This window comes from Leptodactylus fuscus, chromosome 6 (assembly GCF_031893055.1).
Source record: "Leptodactylus fuscus isolate aLepFus1 chromosome 6, aLepFus1.hap2, whole genome shotgun sequence".
NCBI lineage: Eukaryota > Metazoa > Chordata > Amphibia > Anura > Leptodactylidae > Leptodactylus > Leptodactylus fuscus.
In genome coordinates this window covers 101214454-101236914 of record NC_134270.1, presented here as the reverse complement: position 1 = coordinate 101236914, position 22461 = coordinate 101214454, and the positions used below count along the sequence as shown (strand labels likewise).

The 22461-nt window shown below is 42.7% G+C and overlaps 1 protein-coding gene across 3 annotated transcripts in view; it reads left to right on the top strand.

The window, feature by feature from the left end:
• Positions 1–275: 275 nt before the first annotated feature.
• The window catches only part of PMEPA1 (prostate transmembrane protein, androgen induced 1), a 42939-nt gene continuing 20753 nt past the window's right edge, over positions 276–22461 (top strand). For 2 of the 3 annotated variants that reach the window (XM_075276832.1, XM_075276831.1), the window contains exon 1: positions 276–732. In XM_075276832.1, coding sequence (XP_075132933.1) covers positions 630–732 — 103 coding nt within the window. In that variant the 5' untranslated portion in view covers positions 276–629. Of the gene's footprint in view, positions 733–3287; positions 3478–22461 lie in introns of those variants that run through there. The other variant, XM_075276833.1, reaches the window with a different exon arrangement.

Genomic DNA, 22461 nt, shown 5'->3' with positions numbered 1-22461 from the left:
AGAAGCTTGCAATCTATTCCTAAAATGTGAGGAAGGAATGATACTGGTAACTGTGCCATCTGTATGCGGGGCTCCTTGCAGAGCACTTTCACTAGCGCAGAGCTGCTTCTCACACCTCCTTCTATTGGGCAGTCTAGTTTACAGACGGCTTCCCCTTTAAGAGCTGCACCCGCCCACCTTCGCTCCGCATTGGCCGTCACTCCTGTCAATCATTCAACCTTCCCCCTCCCTCCCCCTCGCTGTGGAAGGGCAGTCCCAGTCTGGCGCTGACGTCACGGCCCGTCTGGCTGCCTGGTGTTGGATCCGGCTGCAAGGCAATCTCCTTGGACTTGAGGAGGGGGAAGGAAGAACTGGGACTTACCGAGTGCTCCTTACACAGACCCAGGCTGAGAGTGGAGCTGTGGACTTGTCCTCTAACTGGAGCTTACTCTCTGCTCCAGTCCCAGTGTAGATGACAGACCCTGGGATTGCCACAAAGTAACTCTGCAACCCCCCTTCCCCAGCAGGAGCAGCACCAGCAGCAGCCCCCGCCACCCTAGCCCTGTCTGCAATGTTCCAGCAACAGCAGGAGCCAGAGCCCTGTGGCACCCAGTGACCCTGCCTCTTCCTCAAGGAGTTCCTCTTCTTTAATGTATGACTTGATGGGTTTGAACAGCACCAGCTCTGCCATCCAGTCCAATGTCTCCTGCTCCTGCAACTGCAAGAGGTCCTTGTTCCAAAGCATGGAGATCAGTGAGTACCCCCTGTCTTCCTCTCTGTGGGGGTGGGGGGGATCTTTGGAGTCAGTTGGCAGCTTCTTGGCACTTGTGCTGCCTCTACAGAAACTTTTCCTGGAGTTGGCTGTACATTGTGTAGTATAGGGGGAAGGGGAGGGGGGATGTCTCCTTCATTCTGCAGGCTCAGCTCTCACTTCCATCTTCTTCTGTGTCTTCTGTCTTTATTGTCATTATTGTTATTGTTGCTGATGTCTTGTTGATACATTGTTGCCAATGTCTGGCGATAGTTTGAGGTGATACAATTAGAGGGGGACTCACAACCTCTTTCCTGTCACTCAGAACAGGTTTTGTTTTTTTTTTTGTGATATTCAAGCCAAGACCTGTCCCTTTAAGCCGCCACCTTTATTTTTGTGTTTTGATGTGAATGCCTTCATTGTCCCCAATGTACTTGGTGCTTTACAGTTTAACCATTTTGTGGCACAGGCTTGTCAGTGTCATATATGGTTTTGACTCTGTCGACTTATTAACTCTTTCTTCCTTGGGTTTTGCCGAGTGACACATTTAACCTGACTTGGATTAAAGTGACCCCCCCCCCCCATTTTTAACTCTTTCCTGTCTGGGTGGAAACCTGTTTTAATAGAACTTAAGAGAACCGTATAACGCCTTTCCATAGCCCTACAGTTCTTTATATGCCCTTAACACTTCTGTAGACCCTTAGATGAGCCCTTTACCAGTTCAGACTCCCACCACAGCTGTAAAACTGTCTGCACCTCTTCCACGACCTTGTAGACTTCATTCACAGCCCTAAAGACTTCTGTAACTTTGTAAATTCTCATTCATTTTCCTATAGACCCCTTTAAAGTACTCCAGAACCCCATCCCCTACAAGTTTGTAGATCTCTTCCACAGCGTTGTACAACCACATTCAAAGCCCTCTATATGCCTGAAGCTCTGCAGACCCCCTGCAGTCTTTCAACCCGCCAGACTTCCATCACAGCAATGTAACCCCTATTCTCAGCCCTAGACCTCCTCCAGAGCCTTGCAGCTTTATAGATCCCCTAACCATAACCATATAGACATCACTTACAAACTTGAAAACTTTCCTCCCCGTTTGCTGATTATGGATCTTCCAGTCCTTCTTGTCCACTTTTCTGTATCCCCCTCCCTACCCCAGATCCCCTGTTTTTCCACCCATTGCCAATGACCTCAGCCACCTGAATCTGCGACAGTGAGACAATGTCTCCAAAAGTTGTTTTTGTTCCTTTTTTTCTGTGCAGAAACTCTTACATAAAGCGGGATTAATCACCTTTTCCATAGAGCCTGGAATGCAGTGGAAGGATTTCTGCACCCCAGGGGTGACTCCAACTGACTCTGCTGCACAAGCCTCTGTTACATAGAAAAACTTCAAATAAAATGGGGACTTGCTAAATGTTTTTTACGAGTTCTCCCAGGAAGCAGAGAATTTACTGCGTAAGTTTTAATAGTGTGAGGCGAGACGTATAACCTATAGCTGCAGCCTGGATTTAATGTCCCTGCACTGAAGACTAAGAGGGATTATTGTGACTGCACCAAAAATTTTTGGAGAAGGGAGTAAGAGGGGGCATCCCAGGAAGCATGCAGATACATGAGCAACTGGATAAAGAAATGCTTTGTCCTCCACAGCAGCACAGTGTGTTTAAGATAGCAGTATACAATCCCATTATTGCCTCTTTAGAGCCTGTATAGATCATAACTAGTTTCTCTTTGCTGCTCAGTTCTCAGCGTCAAGCTAGAAATATGTTATTTGGGATTCGTTAGATACATAATTTCTGTGTTACCTACAATATTGCCAGACTAATGGAATTGTGTGTAGATATTGTAGCTGGCATAATTGGGATCTATAGAATATGAGCTGAGGGTTTTGGGGTCATCTGGGGTTTTACATTCAGATGACCCTGGCGGTGTCTGAGATTCAGTGGTTATAGAGCTCAGTTTACATAAAAATAGATGCTTTATAAAGCGCTGGTGTCTTCAGAGTCTCAGATTGTGGTTCATGAAAGAATAAAAATTTGCTGCTGGGAGAATCAAAGGGTTAATGCAAGTTTGTAGGTTATATAATCGCTAATAATATATTATGATAGCTACATACAAACATGTATGTATATGTACAGAGGTGTGCGTATATAATATGTTTATATAAAATAAATATATAAATTATATTTATAATCTGTGTATGAATGTGTGTCCATCTAATTGTTAGCAGGTATTTGTAAGTTATAGATGGTTTGTGTGTGGTATAAAATAGTGTTTGTGTGTGTGTGTGTATATATGTGTGTGTGTGTGTGTGTGTGTGTGTGTGTGTGTGTATATATATATATATATATATATATATATATATATATATATGTATATATATAAAAAAAATATTTGTATAAATGATTGTATGTTTATCTATAGTCTACCTCCATTGATAAATACATGACTGTCTATATGTATGTGTGTATATAGGTGTCTGTGTACATATAAATGTACATTTGTGTATATATCTGTATAACTGTGTCTGTCTGTAGATACATGGCTCTCTGTGTATAACATTCCAGTTGAATTTTTCATTGGAAGATTGTGAAGTGCACTCTCCCTGTCATGGTCTGTCTATGGTCTGATGTCCGTTGACTCAGTGATGACTGTAGGAGTGAGCCTAGGAATATATGAGTCAGTATACAGAGGGTAATTACTTGCGGCAGACGCTCTGTAAGCAGAAGATGCCATCAGTTTCCCCCCAGGTGAAGTGTTAGAATCCTCAGTGTCTGCAGTTCCTGCTTTATAGTGTCTAACGGAGATGGATTTTACTTTGGGATCTGTTTCCTGGTGGTTTTTAGGTTTTGTATTTTGATGTTGCCATTACATGCTGAGTTTTGCTGCACTGCATCCTCTGTGGTTTGGTCTATAGATGTATGACTAGTCTTTGTGTGATGGTCACTAAGTATGAGTAAATAAAACGTCAATCCCTCTGTATTTTGAATTGTCTATGCAGATGCGTTGAGTGCGTACAGATGTAGCAGTACTCAGTTTGTCGTTTTGATACCTTTCACACTGATATCAAACTGGTGTTTGGGATTTTATGACTGCAGACCCAGTCGTCTATATTTCTTTAACATGGTTGATGAAAGAATAAGTAGTACTGCTACATATATGTACATTGCTACTATGTGATGTTCTACCACATATATCAATTTTCAATTCCGCAGTAAGTGCCCACCCACCCCCTTTCCTACTGTCATGTAACCTAAGTAGACCAGTTTTCAAGAAGAAGTATTCACTATATAATATGTTTACTGTCTAATGTCATTGCGAAAATGAATAATCAGCCTTAAATTAGGATTACAGTTTTTCTATCTGTCATTGTGCGAGTGTTTCCAAGACTATGTCGATTTATATTACTGACGCAGCAATACTGAGTTTGTCATCTGGCACAACTCTCTCTAATACCATGTCATCTTATATGCAATGTTCCATAGGATTGTAGCTAAGGCTGTAGAGTTAATAAAATGACCAGTGACAGAAACTATAAATTCAGCTCTGCTACATCTATTCTTCTACAGGTCTGTGATGTCTCACTGTGCATTAAGGGGATTACATGATCTCTGGTGTTACTTTATGAATTAATTGCTTTAAAACTTGTCACTCATGTTGCCGTATAGGACATTGTATAAGTCCTCCATCCCCTCTCCATTCATGTCAAGGTCATTAAGACAAAAATATTGTCAAAAGTCATCAACTCTGCCATTACTGTAACAGAAGCTTGGCATCCTCAGCTAGTTTATACAGATGGATGTATAGCCTAGCCCTACCGGTATAATCAGCCTCCTGTCAGCCTGATACCTACGTAGAGACTTTGTTACTGTGTCCTAAAGCCATAGAATGCGTTTCTTGTGAAGTTACATTCAATGCCTACAACCCCCTGCCACCCCCCCGCCGGCAATTATAGGATTCAGTCTGAGTCTTTCCAAACAACATCTTTAGGGAAATTTCTCCTTCCTTAATCTTCCTTTCAGCCTCTGCTCTCAAAGATGAGTGTGAAATTGCGGTTTGCGGTGAATTTATTTCAAGGACATTGATAAATATGTGCGCAAGACTGAAGACCCGATACTAGTCATACACAATGATGGTAACAAATTTTCATCTGGTTCGACTCTAAGCCCATCTGTAGTTGCACTCCTGTACCATAACCAGCACTGTTTTGTGGCTAGCTCACACCAACCACAGGTTACATTACTGTATTACTTTGCTTTAAGACAAAAAAAAAAAAAAAAATAGCCCCAAAAATCTTATATATGGTAATGTTTAAGAAGAAAATACTTGCGGTACATCAAATTGTGTAGTTCGAAGGGGAAAAAAATAAATAAATTAGTATACATAAAATACTGTCATAAACTAAAAAAAAATATGGCATTGGCAGTGCCAGTCTGTGGTTTAGATAAGTTTTCTCCAGATATTGCCCTTTGTTGTCACATTGCATGTAGGTTACAGCGTTAACTCATCGCTTTTGATTCTGCCATCCTGATCTTACAGGACAGCAGCATCTTGCAGACGTCTGTCTGGGTTTTTTTTTTCCCCTGTCTAGAGGGGAGTCTGGAGAACCTGCTTGTCTGGCAAAGAGAGTGCCATCTACAACTACTGCAGAACATCTTGAATAACAGAAAGATACACCACAGCACTGTCTTTGGTGACCCCACCAATGATTTTTTTGCCCACCCTGGGAGCATTTACCAACTGTTTCAGTCTTACCATAGCTAAACTGATCATACACGTAATGATTCAGACTATCCAGCCGTGAGTGATGTATAGTTTTGGCTATCATGGTGATAGTACTTTAATTTCTGGCAAGTGGCCATCAGTTTCATTGGATAAAGACTTATTGGGAGCTTTCTATTGTGGTGGTAATCATTGTGAAGTTGAATGTAAGATATGTATTTTTGCTTTTTGATGAATTGGCTCATTGTATTAGCAATAAAGTCCAATAGCCCCCTGCTTTCAGGCTGAGGAGAGGCTGACTATAGGACAGATGAATACTATATATTGTCATGATATCATGCAGGAGAGGCTGTTTATAAGGTGACGATAGAGTATTGCTCTGTGTTATCGCCTATTTAGTACGACTTTTAGTATTGTTCTCTATTGAAATGAATTGGGGTATATCTGCACAGGAGGTAAATGCTGCAGATTTTCAGCCATCGAAAATCTGTAACGTTTGTGCCCAAGTTCTGCCACTCCAAATGCTGCATTTTTTTGGTGTGGAATTCCTAAATTATAGTGACTTTTTCCTGGAGCCCACATTTTGGCTTTATAATATGTAAGAGCTAAGGCTTCAGATTTTTTGTTGTTTAGTTTCTTGCACAGACAGAGTCTTGGCAAGCCTTAGTTATTCTCATCATTGTGTTCTCTTAGATGCTGAGATCTGATGTCTGTTCTGCAAATCTAATTTTAACAGGAAAAGAACAGAATTTGGAATATCACAAGAGAGAAAGGAAAAAAAAAAAATAACAGTTGCGGGCCTAGATCTGAGATCTGCACATATGTTCCCAAACCCACAGCAGCATGTGGTGTTATGTCACCTGTGGTTACCAAATCCTGCTAACCTGCTGACCACTAAGCATTGGACACTGCGTGGAAGGAAACAGACGCGCCATGAACATTCACCTTCCATGACCCCACTCAGTGGCACTATAAACCAGATTTAAAGGGACATACAGTAGGCTACAAAAATCATACTGTCCCTTTTTATAAACATTTCCTCTAAAATCCATAAATGTGAGATCGGTATCTGCAAGGTTTGTTGGATGTTCAGAGGGACCGTGAATGAGGTATATCTCAGTTGTTATGCAGTTTTAAATCAGCTCTGCTCACCACTGTTTTTGACAGCAAAACCTAAAAGTGTGCCTATCACCATTGTGTTTTTGACATTTCGGAAGCTCAGGATGAACAATTCTCTTTACATCACCCATCACTTTTTCTACTTGATATCGTAAAGATGGTTTCCACCTGCATTGGAAATCTTGGGTTTGGCAAACCGTAAGCATGCATGCAGCCCACTAGTAACATAAGTAACGTGGTAATTGAGTAGTTAGGGCTAAAAACTAATTTCGACCCATCGTTTTACCATCATAAGTCTGTCTTTCTACCTAGAATTCTGTGCTACCTAGAATTCTGTGTGATAAGATTCTATTGTGTCCTGCTATCAGCTTTTAGGACTTGCTAAGGGATACTGCTATATCTTACAACCAAAGGAGTAGAAAGATAGATTCCTCTCTACCACCCATGATGACTACCTTGTCACAGTACTCCAAACATCCAGACACATTTACATCCATATGTGTGACTAATCTCCGTCTCTTCTCTTGCAAGCTGGCCCTTTTAATCCATTGTCTTGAGCTTTGTACATGAAGATATCTGTGTGGTCACCTCATATCCTGCTGTGGTTTATTGACTGTGTTTAAACTGCTATAGATCCAAGTGCTGGTTATGGTCAGAAATATGTCCACAAGATTTTCTTTTAAATGCTTTAGTTTTCACTTATGGTATAAAATCTGTCAAATGCCCATTTTGTAATAGATACGTTCCCTGTGTTGTATTGTGAAGATATTTAGATAGTAACCTCTGCTGTCCCAAAACCTATTGATGATTAATATGTGTATTGCAGCAGAATTGCATAGTGCTATACTCTTACCCCATACACTAATATATAAGGATGGCACCTACTCAGATTCCAGTCACTATTTATGTAAACCTCACTACAACGTAAATAAATTTAATAAAATACTGCCCCCCCCCCCCCGTTCAAGAATGTATCTACGATAATTCTGCCTCCAATGTACAAAAATATAACTACTGTAACACTGTCTACTGTCAATTGTATAGCCCAGCATTGTCAGGCTATAATACCGCCTCCTATATACAAGAATATAACTGCTATAATACTGCCTCCTATGTTCAAGAATATAACTACTATAATACTGCTTCATATGTACTAGAGTATAGCTGCGTTCTGTCACTGTATGCATAACAGTGTTGCCAGGCGCTCCTTCCCGCCATGTCTATAGCTTCTTCTTTTGATTACTTGCTTTGTGATTTAGCCATTTACCTGCTGCCATGTCAGGGATAAATGCATAAAAATACTCAGAAGGCTCACAGGAGTAGCAGAATTTGTTGAAAACTTGTATAATCTGCAGTCTGCCAGGCAGTGTTTTATTCTTATCTAATTGCCGGAAACGCAATGGAGGAAAGGGGACAAGTGTCACTGACTTTTGTGGGTATATTGCAATTAATAAATAGGATAATGGATTTTCATAGCATCCCATTCTTCACAACTGCTATAGGGGCAATGCAAGGGCTATGGAATTGGCATTATATTGCCACAATCATTTGACAATATAATGGGTCTACTAGCCTAGAAATATAGTAATACTACTCTACGACAGTGGTAGTGTGATTGAAGGATTGGAAATCAACTCTATAATTATATTTTTGTTTACTATTTTTGAATTTAATTTTCCCAAATACATGTTCCTATAAGGTTGGCCCCTGCAGTGCCAGATGGACTGTGTATAATTTAGCTCTGATGATCAAAGTGTTTAAGTGCGGTCACACATGAAGGTCAGGGGCAGTGCATAGCTCTTTATGGAACAAATCAACCACCCAAAAACCCAAACAAAGTATCTTCAGCTCCCCATCATCAGATTCAATAGAATGTGTCTTGAAGGAGGTTGTCCCCGTCAGTGTCCACTGGAGTATGGTGGCTTCTTAAACTTGGCTTGACCTTTCAAAGAACTAGATATAGTTCCCAAGGGTATAATTATCCATCAGTCACCAGGAGAGGAATCCAATAAAAGCACATTTGGTGTCATGGCCTGGATCTTCTTTGGGTTCATGAGGAAAATTTTTGAATTTTTATTTTTGGTAAATATCTGTTTTTGGAACTTAATTGGTGGTCAAATTGGTGTTTTTGGCCTTGAATTGTTTCTTCATAAAAGGAGATTCCCATGATAATCTGAAGTTAAGCCCATGTTTTGTTTCATAATGAAATTTTTTGAATCTGGTCTTTATGGTTCTTCTGCCAAACTAGTAAAAGTCCCAGCTGTTAACGTCTGTGTCTCTTCCACATGCCGTGACCTTAAGGACAAGGATCAGATCTGTGGGAAAGGTCTTTGTGAAGGTTATTAGTGAAGTTTAAAGGTCAATTGTCACAAAGGGACTAAGGGGCCCAGTCTTGTACTCCGAAGTATAATTGTGTGGAATCCTCAAAGGCATTTTGACCTTACCCCCCCCCCCCTTTTTTTATTGTCTGTTGGATTGTTTTGGATGCCCTTGCAAAGAAGAAGCAGCATTGTAGCTTAATGGACAGCGGTGGGGTCATAAGTTCATATGTTTGATTCCTTCTCCTTCCTCACCATGTTCGCACCCAACCATAATCCAATATCTTCACAATGGACAAATCTTTGGAATCTTATTTGTTTTCATTTGGTCTTTTCAAAACTAATATTAACTAAGGAACAGCAAAATGAAATATGTAGATTTTCGGGGTTCTCCCGCTATGTTCCCCAGTACCACAGACAGACCAGCTAGGATCACTTGTTGTCTTCTTGGTGGCGCTGTTGCTGAGAGATGGCAGTTTTTGTCAGACGTGTAGAGCAATGAGAGTATTGCTGTTTACCACTTTTTTCCAACCCTTATTGCTCCAAAGAAGTCCTTTTGTCAAAAGGGTGAAATGTCTCTGAAACATCATCTTAGTCTTAATAGATGTCTCTTTGTAATATTTCCATTATTTAAACTTGGTTCGTCATTTCCTTCTTCCAAAAATAGTGGCCCCCTTTGAATATAAAATAAAGGAGCGGGTTCTAGTGTTAGTCGCTTTAGTTTCAGTATAGGATTACATCTGAAAGTAAAGCAGGCCATACACGTGACATGATTCATAATGCTGATCTTCTCATAAAGGTCCGGACCATGCCCAGCCTGACCACAGGATCTGTGTGGTATTGCAGCATCACCCTATTCCCTTCAGTGGAGCTTAGCTACATTAATATGCTGAACTCATGGACAGAGGTGACGCTGTTTTGGGCAAAAGCAGTCATATTATTCTAATCCTGGATGACTTGTAGGGTTTTTCCCCAAATCCCCTATGGTCCTAATGTGTACCCTGTATGAATGGAGCTGCAACTTGTGGGGTCTTCTGCTGTCCCTTTCAAACATGGAGCAGCAGAGCTGTGGATAGGTGATACGTGTTGTTTCTATGAAATCCACTCTATTACCCAGCTTTCCAATACGCAAACTGACCTAAAAAGACATTTAAGACTTTTTTTTTTTTCTATTTTGGAAGACGCAAGACCGGCCCTCAGCATCCTACTACTCTGCCGCTGGCTGGATAAAAGACTGGATAGTGTATTAATTTTGCATCCGATGAATCCACTTTTACTTGACTTTGTACAAACACGTCTGGCGCTCTTTGTTCCTTCAGCTTCGCTCCCTAATTGATGTCTGTAAAAGCCCAAAGGTTTATTCTTGCGGAAAGCATGATTCATTTATCGGTGTCTACACCAGCCACGCAGATCTTACTGTAATTCCAAACCAGTCATACAAGCCTGAAGTGATTCACAAACAGAAACCTGCATGGGACAGATAGTCAGCTCTGCAGCCGAGTCCCATGCTGCTGACTTGGTGAGTGCATATGGAGATGAGGCATAAGTTTTGATCAAATGGTAGGAGCAGAAAATGGCTGCTTTCTTCCCAAAACAGCACCAAAGTGCACCCATTTCCATGTAGCTAAATGGTAGTTGTACCAGACAATGACCAGCATAGTGCTATGTTTTTTAATTTATTTTTTGAGAAAATGGCTGCCTGTAACTTATAATACTCTTTTAAGCAACATTTTCCCACAAACATTGAAAATAAAAACCTTTGATCTGTCTACTTTTTTTTTCCTCTGGACAACTAATATGGCTGCCATTATAAATACCAATAGCGGTTGTCACCAGCTTTTTTAAATCAAAAATCTATTTAAGGTGTAACATTGTTGGAAAACGTGGCTGCAAATGCACTAAAAAATATGAATGTCCACAGCCATTGTACAACATGATAGTTTGACTGTGTCTAGAAGTCTGTGGTGTGACCACGATTATTTTCAGTGTGTGTAGATGGAATTTTCACAATTTTCAGCAAATCCACCATGTCCGAATGTGGCCCATCATTGTTTCGCCCTCTTATGTGACGGCTGGGTTACTATCAATATGGTCTCCTGTAAAGGGGCTGTGACTTTACTTTCCTTAATATCTAAACAAACCTGCCTAAGAAATTCAGCCATCCATCCTTGCCCTTGGTGCTGCAAAAGTTGCCATTCAGGTCTCTAGAATAGCTACACTCACCGGCCACTTTATTAGGTACACCTGTCCAACTGCTCGTTAACACTTAATTTCTAATCAGCCAATCACATGGCGGCAACTCAGTGCATTTAGGCATGTAGACATGGTCAAGACAATCTCCTGCAGTTCAAACCGAGCATCAGTATGGGGAAGAAAGGTGATTTGAGTGCCTTTGAACGTGGCATGGTTGTTGGTGCCAGAAGGGCTGGTCTGAGTATTTCAGAAACTGCTGATCTACTGGGATTTTCACGCACAACCATCTCTAGGGTTTACAGAGAATGGTCCGAAAAAGAAAAAACATCCAGTGAGCGGCAGTTCTGTGGGCGGAAATGCGTTGTTGATGCCAGAGGTCAGAGGAGAATGGCTAGACTGGTTCGAGCTGATAGAAAGGCAACAGTGACTCAAATAGCCACCCGTTACAACCAAGGTAGCCAGAAGAGCATCTCTGAACGCACAGTACGTTGAACTTTGAGGCAGATGGGCTACAGCAGCAGAAGAAGACCACACCGGGTGCCACTCCTTTCAGCTAAGAACAGGAAACTGAGGCTACAATTTGCACAAGCTCATCGAAATTGAACAATTAAAGATTGGAAAAATGTTGCCTGGTCTGATGAGTCTTGATTTCTGCTGCGACATTCGGATGGTAGGGTCAGAATTTGGCGTCAACAACATGAAAGCATGGATCCATCCTGCCTTGTATCAACGGTTCAGGCTGGTGGTGGTGGTGTCATGGTGTGGGGAATATTTTCTTGGCACTCTTTGGGCCCCTTGGTATCAATTGAGCACCGTTGCAATGCCAAAGCCTACCTGAGTATTGTTGCTGACCATGTCCATCCCTTTATGACCACAATGTACCCAACATCTGATGGCTACTTTCACCAGGATAATGCGCCATGTCATAAAGCTGGAATCATCTCAGACTGGTTTCTTGAACATGACAATGAGTTCACCGTACTCCAATGGCCTCCACAGTCACCAGATCTCAATCCAATAGAGCATCTTTGGGATGTGGTGGAACGGGAGATTCGCATCATGGATGTGCAGCTGACAAATCTGTGGCAACTGTGTGATGCCATCATGTCAATATGGACCAAAACCTCTGAGGAATGCTTCCAGCACCTTGTTGAATCTATGCCACGAAGAATTGAGGCAGTTCTGAAGGCAAAAGGGGGTCCAACCTGTTACTAGCATGGTGTACCTAATAAAGTGGCCAGTGAGTGTATGTTGCATGTTTAAAGAGCATCGCTGATGGATCTCTTGTAATGTGATAATATAGAGACTGGAGCAGGAAAATATGACGACCTCTTCTGATGTGTTTCTCCTCCTGGACTTGTAAACGTGTATTAAAATAAAGTAATACTTGCTATATACAGCAGCAAGCACTGACTCACCATTATAAACAGGGTGGATGGGATTATGTCAGATTTATACTGACTTTTGTATAGCAGAGTGCAGTAAATATCATATAATAAACCTGTATATAAAATATATATATATTGATGTGAACATCAGGAATAATAGCAGGCGGGTCGCAGAACTAACTATGTGGTGCATCTATAGCACAGGAAAGGGCTATGTGCCCAAGTTGCCCTATGTTCACACCCTGCTGTGCCAGAAAACATGATGGAGATTGGTTGGTAAATCCCCCCCCCTTACCCATAGTCTCCAGTGCAACTGTACCACCAGTTAACGTTCCAGTGAATGTAAGTATGTTCATTCTTGCTTTTCCCTAGTGTAAAACCTAGTAAATAAAATACTTTTCAAAGTTTTTTTGGGGGAAAGCTCGGGTACACCTATAGAAGTACCTTTATAGTTTCCATGGGAGGTTATTTCTTAGATTTTCCACTGCTGTTTGTCATCACCAAGCCTTGAGGGGATGATCTTTAAACAGTTATTATTCTGCTCATAGGTTGTCTTTGAGATTTGATGCCTTCCTTTGCGCCAAATGTTTTACCATTTGTTCTTCTGACATGTCTTGAGGATCTTGGCAGATCGTGATAGGTTATCACCTATCAAGTAGGATCCTAATCCTTAGACTAAATTAGTTAACAGACTTCACACTCCAAAGCGAAGAGTATAATGATCCATTTATTTGGCACAGTGACAATAGCCCACATAGAGCAATATTAGGTAACGTTTCTTTAATTGACGATCCTCAGACTCTGCAATCTGAAGAAGTTAGTAGTACAAAACACAGGTATCGCCAGTCAGGCGTAGTGACAAGGTAACAGCGTGTCGCAATAATAATAATAATAAATTATATTTATTTAGCGCCAACATATTCCGCAGCGCTGTACAATTTGTAGGGTTCAAATACAGACAGAAAGATACATTACAAAGAAAGTAATTTCACACAATGGGATTGAGGGCCCTGCTCGCAAGAGCTTACAATCTATGAAGTAGAGGGGGTGACTCGAGATAGCAGGGGCGGCATTGCTTATACAGTGGTCAGACAATTTTGTAATAGAGGTTACTGTCATTACACAAACAAAACTTTATGAGCCGTTACTAGTGGTGTCCTGTAACATGTGGATGGAGCTTGGACAAATAAAGTTAACCTGAAATGGCATCATACCATGTGGGGTAATGTGGGAGCGGGGACAGAGGAGGGTTAAATTTTGGGGATTCTAATTATAGTACGGAAGGGTTTACGTTAGAAATTGTGATAGGCCTGTCTGAAAAGATGTGTCTTTAGTTTGCATTTGAAACTGTAGAAATTGGGAGTTAATCTGATTGTCCGGGGTAGAGCATTCCAGAGAAGTGGTGCAGCTCAGGAGAAGTCTTGTATACGAGCGTGGGAGGTGCTGATAATAGAGGATGTAAGTGTTAGGTCATTGAGTGAGCGGAGATCACGGGTTGTAGGAAGGAACGTGCAAGTAAATGTGCGCAACTTAAAGGGGCTCTATCAGCAAAATCATGTTGATAGAGCCCCACATATGCGTGAATAGCCTTTAAAAAGGCTATTCAGGAACCGTAAATGTTATATTAAACTACCCTCCCCCCCCCCTGTTTTAAAATGATACCCTAAAAAAGAATGTGATCTACTTACGCATCGTGCACGCTGGGCGGGCATTCAGGGTCCGCCGTCTTCTTCATCCAAGCTCTTCCTCCGATGTCCTCGGGTCCCGTCCTCCTCCGGCGCTCGCGAACTGACATTGATAAAAAAAAAAAAAATGGCCTGGGCGCATGCGCAGTAGCATGTGGCTTCTACTACGGCTACTGCGCATGCGCCCAGGCCAGTTTTTTAAATCAATGTCAGTTAGCAAGCACCGGAGGAGGACGGGAACCGAGGACATCGGTTGAAGAGGAGGTGTGGATGAAGAAGACACACCCTGAATGCCTGCCCAGCGTGCACAATGCGTAAGTAGATCACATTCTTTTTTTAGGTTTTGCTGATCGAGCCCCTTTAAGAATGTATGCCACGCTGTGTAAGGCGCTCTTACACACGTTACTCAAACGTTACTCAATATTTTTCTACGTGGGCCATTGTCATGTGTGCTATACAAATGGATCATCATACTCTTCGCTTTGGAGTGTGAAGTCTGTTAACTACGTTGGAAGATCTTGAGTGACAAGGCCTCAACAGATCCCTTGCTAGTGGATCATAGATTCTTCCCTGCCGTTTACATTATCTGTGTCTATGCTCCACAAATCTTTGTAGCTATCTGATGCATATGCCACTCATTTCTCTTTGGTTGTGTCTGGGTTAAACCCGCTTCAGATTCCTCAGTTTTTCAGGCCGCCTCTGTCTGTACTTCGGAAAATATTCTAGTGCTTTAAAATACATGAACATTTTAGTGTAACACAGAGCCATCTGTTTAACGCATCATCTCTCCAGAATCCTAAATTATAGCTGAGTCAAGAGCCAAATATTCTGCCATCCTCTGTTCACCTCGCATGGGCCTTATCCCCCTCCCTGGCCTTTAGTGTGGATGTGAGGACAACCACATTGTACAGATGAGTATGTAGTCACTGAGCTTTCAGCTAGTATGCCATTGACTCAAATTTTCATACAAATTAAAACTATGCCCCTTATGGGCTTTTTGGAGCTGATTTTTCATAATCAGAAAACTGCCATATATGACATGAAAAAAGACACATTTTTTGTGCAAGAAACACGATTTATTTTTTTCTTACTTCCTGCACACCACTTTACTCATGGGCGGTTTGTTGGGGCGAGGTCATTAGTCCATCAGATTTATCATCATTTACGCCAGTTTTCTGGTGATCAGCTGCTATATTGAGAACAGAGCCAGTAGTAGATGGCTTTGGCCGGGTTTACACGGAGGTTTTTTGGACCGCATTTGGACGTGGAGGCCGCCTCAGAATCCAGTCCAAAAAACGGCTAGCCACGACTAGATGCCGGTGCAGTGCATACAGTGAACCTGCATCCAGTCGTGGCATTCTGCTCTGGATTAGGCCCAAATGAATGGGCCTACTTGGGAGGGAATGTCGCGCAGTGGACATCCACGGCTGAATCAGTCGCAGAATCCGCCTGAAGAAAGGGGCATGTCGCTTCTTTTTTTTGAGTGAGAAGAAACTGCATGAGGAAAAGGAACCCATTGAATTCAATGGGAGGCGGTTTTTTGACGCGGATTCGGATCAAAAAACCCTGTGTGAATCCGGGCTTAGCTGCCCCTATACAAGTGAATGGTAGCTGAGCTGCAGTCATTTATCATGGCCACTATACAGAGAAGAGAGCCATATGGTTCTAGCTCTTTTTTCCATATAGTGGATGATATTGACTCATCCTATGGATAGGTCATCGATATCATTTGCTGGGAAATCCGTATAGGAACACTGAATCAGAAAACCTGAGCATATAAACAGGGTTATGTTCACATGGTGTTTCTTGCAGGAGTCGTTTGAAGCAGGATCTGCCTGAAAAAAAAACTTCTCTTGTTCGTTTTAATGCGAAACACATCAAAAACTAATTCCTGTAGCACATTTTTTTTTCAGCCTGACAACAACAACAAAAAAAATCTGTGAAGAAGTTGTTCCCCATTTCATGATTTTCCATGTTGTATTCATCTTCTCATGGAAATGCTGTCTCACTAGGTGTTGCTCATGATCCTTTGGGAGTTGGGTGATGCTAATATAATTTCTTACAGTGGGGTGTTATCGCCTTTTCGTTGTGTCCTCCTCCACTTCCCTGTTTACTTCTGATTCACATAGCCTGGAGATCATGAGATCTTGAAGTATTTTCACATTGTCTGCTGCTGTTACTCTGGAGAACAGCTGACCGTTCATCTGAAGTCATGCAATACACTTAGGAGATGGCTGCCTACCCTGCCATGCACATCCTTTTGTGACTACATGTACCACTTTGGAATAGAGTTATAGTGATTTTGTGCATGCTGTAGATGGTGTGTCACCACTTTAGCTAGGACACTACTTTTATCTGTCAGGGGTTTCCCTATAGATTAAGAATGATTTATAGTCACACAACTAATGGTGTAGTTTGACCGCTCATCACATGGCTTTTAGAATTTGCAACTGTAAAAAAATTAAAAACAAAAAAAATGCAAGGATTTAGCCCTATAGAATTCAATAGTCGTCGATATAGCATCACAATGTATGCAATACAAAAGTCTATTATTCCTAAACTTTCTGCTTCATGAATAGAATTCTAGGACTACAGTTAAGACTGACACACACAACCAGAGCTGAAAAATTTGGAAGTGGAAAAGAATGCTATGTTAATAAAATGTGGAGTTATGTTTTTCATTCCTTTCATTTTTTTTTTTCCTTTGAAAGCTGTGTGACAGTCTCCCTGTTGCCAATTTGTGGGTTAAAAAAATTGCATTAGTATAATTCTTAAAGGGCTCTATCAGCAAAATTATGCTGTATGAGCATACTTATCGTGGGCGGTGATGCACGATCCGACGTCATCTTCTGGCACGCCTTCCTCTTCTTTCGGCGACGCCCTCCGGTCCTGGCTCTTCCCCGGCTTAATCATTGTCGTCTTCCGGCAGTTCAAATCCGGCGCGTGCGCACTGACATTGAGAGAAATGGCGCCGGAGCGTGAGCAGTAGTTCTGGAGGGAGCGCTACTGCACATGCGCCGGATTTGATCCGCCGGAAGAAGACGACGATAATGCCGGGAAGAGCCAGGACCGGAGGGCATCTGCCGAAAGAAGAGGAAGGTGTGCCAGAAGATGACGGATCGTGCATCACCGCCCACCGCACAAGATAAGTATAATTTACATATATGTTTTTAGGGTTTTATTTTAAAACTGGGGGGGGGGGTTAAAATAAGATTAGCGGTCGCTGAATAGCCTTCATACAGCATAATATTGCTGGTAGAGCCCCTTTAACACTTAGGATTTTTTTTTTGTTTGCTTTTTTGAGGGGGTGTCCCCTCAAATACCAGAGCTGAAGTGAGTGTCCTCTCTGATATCTCTACATGTGGTTGAGATTGTTTCCTCCTTGTGCTTGCTCCTGTTGCGACACGTCTGCTCTCGCCCAGCCTTTTGTCGCCCTAATTCTTGTGTTTCCTTGGCTTGTTTGTTTATTTTTTCTGTACAGTATTTTTCTGGAACGGTGTCTTCTTTCAGTGCTCGGTTCCTCCTGCGGTTTTGTTTTTACAAGGTCTACATTGTTCCTTGGGAGGAAGCAGTCTGCTAATCTCTTTCAAGTCCATGAGCTTCAAGGAACCTTAGCCCCAGACGATTAGAAGGAGGAGATAAGACAGTTTATAGATCAGAGTCTTTGATGTCTGGGTTCCACGTGACACAGTGAAGTAGCATGAGTGCACAGTTAGCAGGTTTTTGCCCTGCTGTGGCCTGGGCTTAGGGTCTAGGAGTTGCTTGGACTAAATAATGGGCATCCTGCATACCCTGCCCTTAGTGGCACACCTGCCAACGTCTGCAGTGACACCTCCACAGTCAATTAGCTTATATTGCTGTTGATCAATTTTATTATTTTTAATTATCTAAAAATCTGTTTTAGGGGATGTGATATGTCAGTCCTGACAGAGTTTCAAAAGGAACTGATTGTTGGCTCATTGACCACGTTGTGGTATGCGATGGTCTAAAGTCAAATCTTGACGTGGGGGGCAGAAGACCATTTTGTTTGAGTTGTAGCCAAAAACGAATGCTCCTCAAATTATTCCAGAATTGGAGGAAAGTTTAAGAGAATCCGTATCAGTGGAAAATGTCAGGCATGCACAGCACATTGATGATATGATGATGCTCCAACAGCCAAACCAAAGTCAAGCTTTCAATTTTAACCACAGCTACTTCTGTCTGAAGGTGTTTTGCTGGTCTTTGCATCCATCAGTTTAGCAACTCAACGCCCAGACACCATTGTCAGGTACATACTAACAGTAAGTTCCCTTTGGCACTCTATCGAGTCTGACATATCACACGCAACAAATACATTTTTAATAATGCACGTTATAAACTTTTATCAACAAGCATAGAAGCTAAAAAGTAGGGGGGCATAACTGATGATGGTAGCTAGTTACGGTTCTCTGTTTGACAACCAGTATAAGATGGGTGCCATTACATATCGCCTAAAAGTGGTAACCCAAAATGTTTTGTCCATTTGCATTCAGGAAAAAAAAAAAACATGCAAATTTAAGTCATTGAGTGACACTGTGAGACCATTCCCAGGACGTTGGAATATATTGATTGAAATATATTGTTTTTCATAGGGATGTCGGGTGAAGGAAGCAAGGCTTGTATAAATTTGAGTAAGAAGGGGTGATTTATGTGTTTGGGGGAGGAACAGAGTGCAGGATCTAAAGTCTTCCACAATTTGGGATTAAGATGTTGGAAGGTAAAGTTTAGGGATTCCACTTCGTGAGAGTGGCTCCTTGCTTTTGGGAAATGGTTCCGACCAAAATCTAACAGCGGTGTTGTCTGTCACTTCCTGGTTGTTGGCTAGTTATATCCACAGTGTATGATGGGAGTTGTAGTTCCGTAAGAGCTGAAAAGCCACAGGTTGTATATTGAAATAAAATGATTGCTGTGTGTTTAATCTAACACTATTGGGACCTGTTAACAGGCTGTTGGCCATTTTGGACTGCACGTAAAAATAGATGCATCCTCATGTCAGCAGTGAGACTATGAATTCCATTCTCTACTTCCTCCATGGAATTCTGGGACTTGTAGTTCCCTATGGGGCCACTTCTGTAAGAATTGCACATACTGAATCTATTTTGGCAAACTCCATGAATTTTGTCCCCTGGGTGTTGCTGGGATTGTATGAGAATCTGCACATAATGGTTCTTGTGTCTCAATAAAGGGGTTCATTTCCATCTGGGAGTCTGAACGAGGCTTTTGTTTGGACGCTGGGACATATTCATTGCACGCTGCACAATTCTGTGAATCCCGGCCGCGACGTTTAATGCATTCCTCCCAATGTTCTTGGATACAAAAGAAGACGTATTAAAAATAACTGTGTTATTACTCACCGCCTCAGAGACTCTGTAATAACCTGCAGAAGCCGCTTCACTCACACTCAACCCACCTCCAAATTTTGTTGTTCTTCTCTGGGAATGCGTCAGTGATTTTGAAAAGCTTCCCCGCTGTCTGGCGGCCTCGTCCTCTGCCTCCAGCTCAGTAGTCTCTAATGCTCTCATAGTAACTCCTTCTTATGGCAGACACGCTGCCTCTTGTGTAATTCCTCTACCTGCCGTCTTGTATCTCAGGAGTATGGGAAAGCTGGGTGACAACGGATAGCCTTCCCACCCCAGGGATGATCATCCCAACTTTATCAAAGCTCTGAATGGTAAATCATTCTTCTAATGTGCAGGAGATATATAGGCTGCTGGATGGTAAATATGCTGTGCAATTTCAAGAAAGTGAAACAAGGGATCTATAGGCTGATGTGTTGCTCAGGAATCTGGGAAAGCTGGGTGACAACTGACATAGTTGTTCAAATGGAATGCAGGGTATATAGATTGATTTGCCACTCGAGTCTGGGAAAGTGGTTTTGCCATGACTGTGAGAAAGGTAATAACAGTTATCACCCAAACCCCTGCTGTTCTGGTGAACTAGCTTTCCCAGAGTCCTGAATTGTAAACCTGCCTAATAATGCAACATTATGAGTGCAGCGGATTGCAAGAGTGATGGCAACCATGTTTTATCTATTGGGGATACCTGACCCGCACCTTTTGTCAATCCAGATTGGCATCTCCCCACTAGGGCCCTGATGTAATCTTTTTTTTTTTTTTTTTTTTTAAATGTAGATTGTGAGCCCGACATAGAGCTCACAATGTACATTTTTCCCTATCAGTATGTCTTTGGAATATGGGATGGAAATCCACGCAAACACAGGGAGAACATACAAACTCCTTGCAGATAGGTTTTTGCCCTTGGCGGGATTCGAACACCAGGACTCCAGCGCTGCAAGGCTGCAGTGCTAACCACTGAGCCACCGTGTGGCCCCTGGCCCTGATGTAATCCTGTGCAATGTCTGTACCCCATCGTTTTGCTACTGTATTCAATTGCATGGGAGAGGCCAAAAAGGGATGAGGCACAAGGTGTGATTGCTATCAGCAGCTCTTTATAGAACACTGCTGAACTATTATAAGTTTAAGTCTGTAAGGTTACGGGACCTTTAAGAATGTATTGTGAAATACCTACCAATGCCATGTGACTCTCCGTGTTGTAGGATATGAGGCTGTCATCAGGCAGTCCACATTGTTTGTGGCGAGGAGGAGGAGGATGATTATGATGATGGTGGTGGTGGCACTTCCACACAGTGACAGGACATTGAAAGCTTCCTTTGATGCTTTTTGGAAATGATAAATTAGAAATTGCCTCATCTGTCTGGCGAGTCAGTAGCTGAAATATGAGCATTGAGAACACTGGGGGCTTGTGTATGGATGCAGGCTGTTGTCAGACGACTCATCAAACCCTTCCTCAACCCCAAAACATCTTGGCTTCTGTTCAAAAGATTTGTTGCAGAACCTTTATCTCTATTTTTTTTTTGTTTTGTTTTTTTCCTTAAGTTAATGATGAACAAGTATGTGTTCACACAGAGTAATTTGGAACTGATTTGGAGACAGATTCTGCTTCAAAATTTGCCTGTCCTTTATTTATTCTACGGATAGGGGCTCACTTGCTGAGGATGGACAACCCCTCTAATGGCTGCCTGAGGAGTGTTATTCCATGCTGAATGCACTCTGGACAGTGGCGTAACTAGGAATGGCGGGGCCCCGTGGCAAACTTTTGACATGGGCCCCCCCCCCAACCGACACCGAAGACCTTGACCGACCCCCTCCTCCGCACTCTATTATGTCCCTTAGTAAGCCCTGCACACAGTTTTATGTCCATTAGTGGCCCCTGCACACCGTATTATCCCCCATAGTGGCCCATGCACACAGTATTATGTCCAGGATCGGCAAGTAAATAGGGCCTGTAACGGCCAATTTAAAAGAAAAAAAAACACGCAGCGGTAGCGGCTGTCACCAGGCCCCCTAATGGCCCGGGCCCTGTGGCAGCCGCCTCCGCTGCCTCTATGGTAGTTACGCCCCTGACTCTGGATCAAAAATAATCAAGATTGGCTGCTGGCAGCTCCAATGACTATCTTGGTATATTCAATGGGAGACTAGTTCAGAGACCCTGCTGGTTCATGGTAACACACTTAAAGAGGACCTTTCACCACTTTTGGGCACATGCAGTGTTATATACTGCTGGAAAGCTGACAGTGCGCTGAATTCAGCGCACTGTCGGCTTTCCCGATCTGTGCCCAGTGTGAAGAGCTTACGGAGCCGGTACCGTAGTGCTCTATGGTCAGAAGGGCGTTTCTGACCATTAGCCAGAGACGTCCTTCTGCCTCGCGGCGCCAATCGCGCTGTGCTGTGGAGCGGGGAGGAACTCCCCCCTCCCGCTCCTGATAATGCTCGTCTATGGACGAGCGCTGTGAGCAAAGGGGGGGGGGCGTTCCTCCCCACTCCACAGCACAGCGCGATTGGCGCCGCGAGGCAGAAGGACGTCTCTGGCTAATGGTCAGAAACGCCCTTCTGACCATAGAGCACTACGGTACCGGACCGTAAGCTCTTTACACCGGGCATAGATCGGGAAAGCCGACAGTGCGCTGAATTCAGTGCACTGTCAGCTTTCCAGCAGTATATAACACTGCATGTGCCCAAAAGTGGTGAAAGGTCCTCTTTAAGCCATGCAGACTGCTCACAGTAGAACAAGCCGCATCAAGCCTGGCATCGTCCTGTTGTAAAACTGCCCCTGATTCCATACCATAATCCAGTAGGACCAGCGCGACGATCTCATGTGAAGGCCTCTTCTTCATGGAGTTGTCTATGTGTCTCCAGAACAATTTCCAACTATCATTGCGTCTGAGACAAAAATATCATTGCTGAAGAGAGTAGACCTCCATTGCCGTGCTG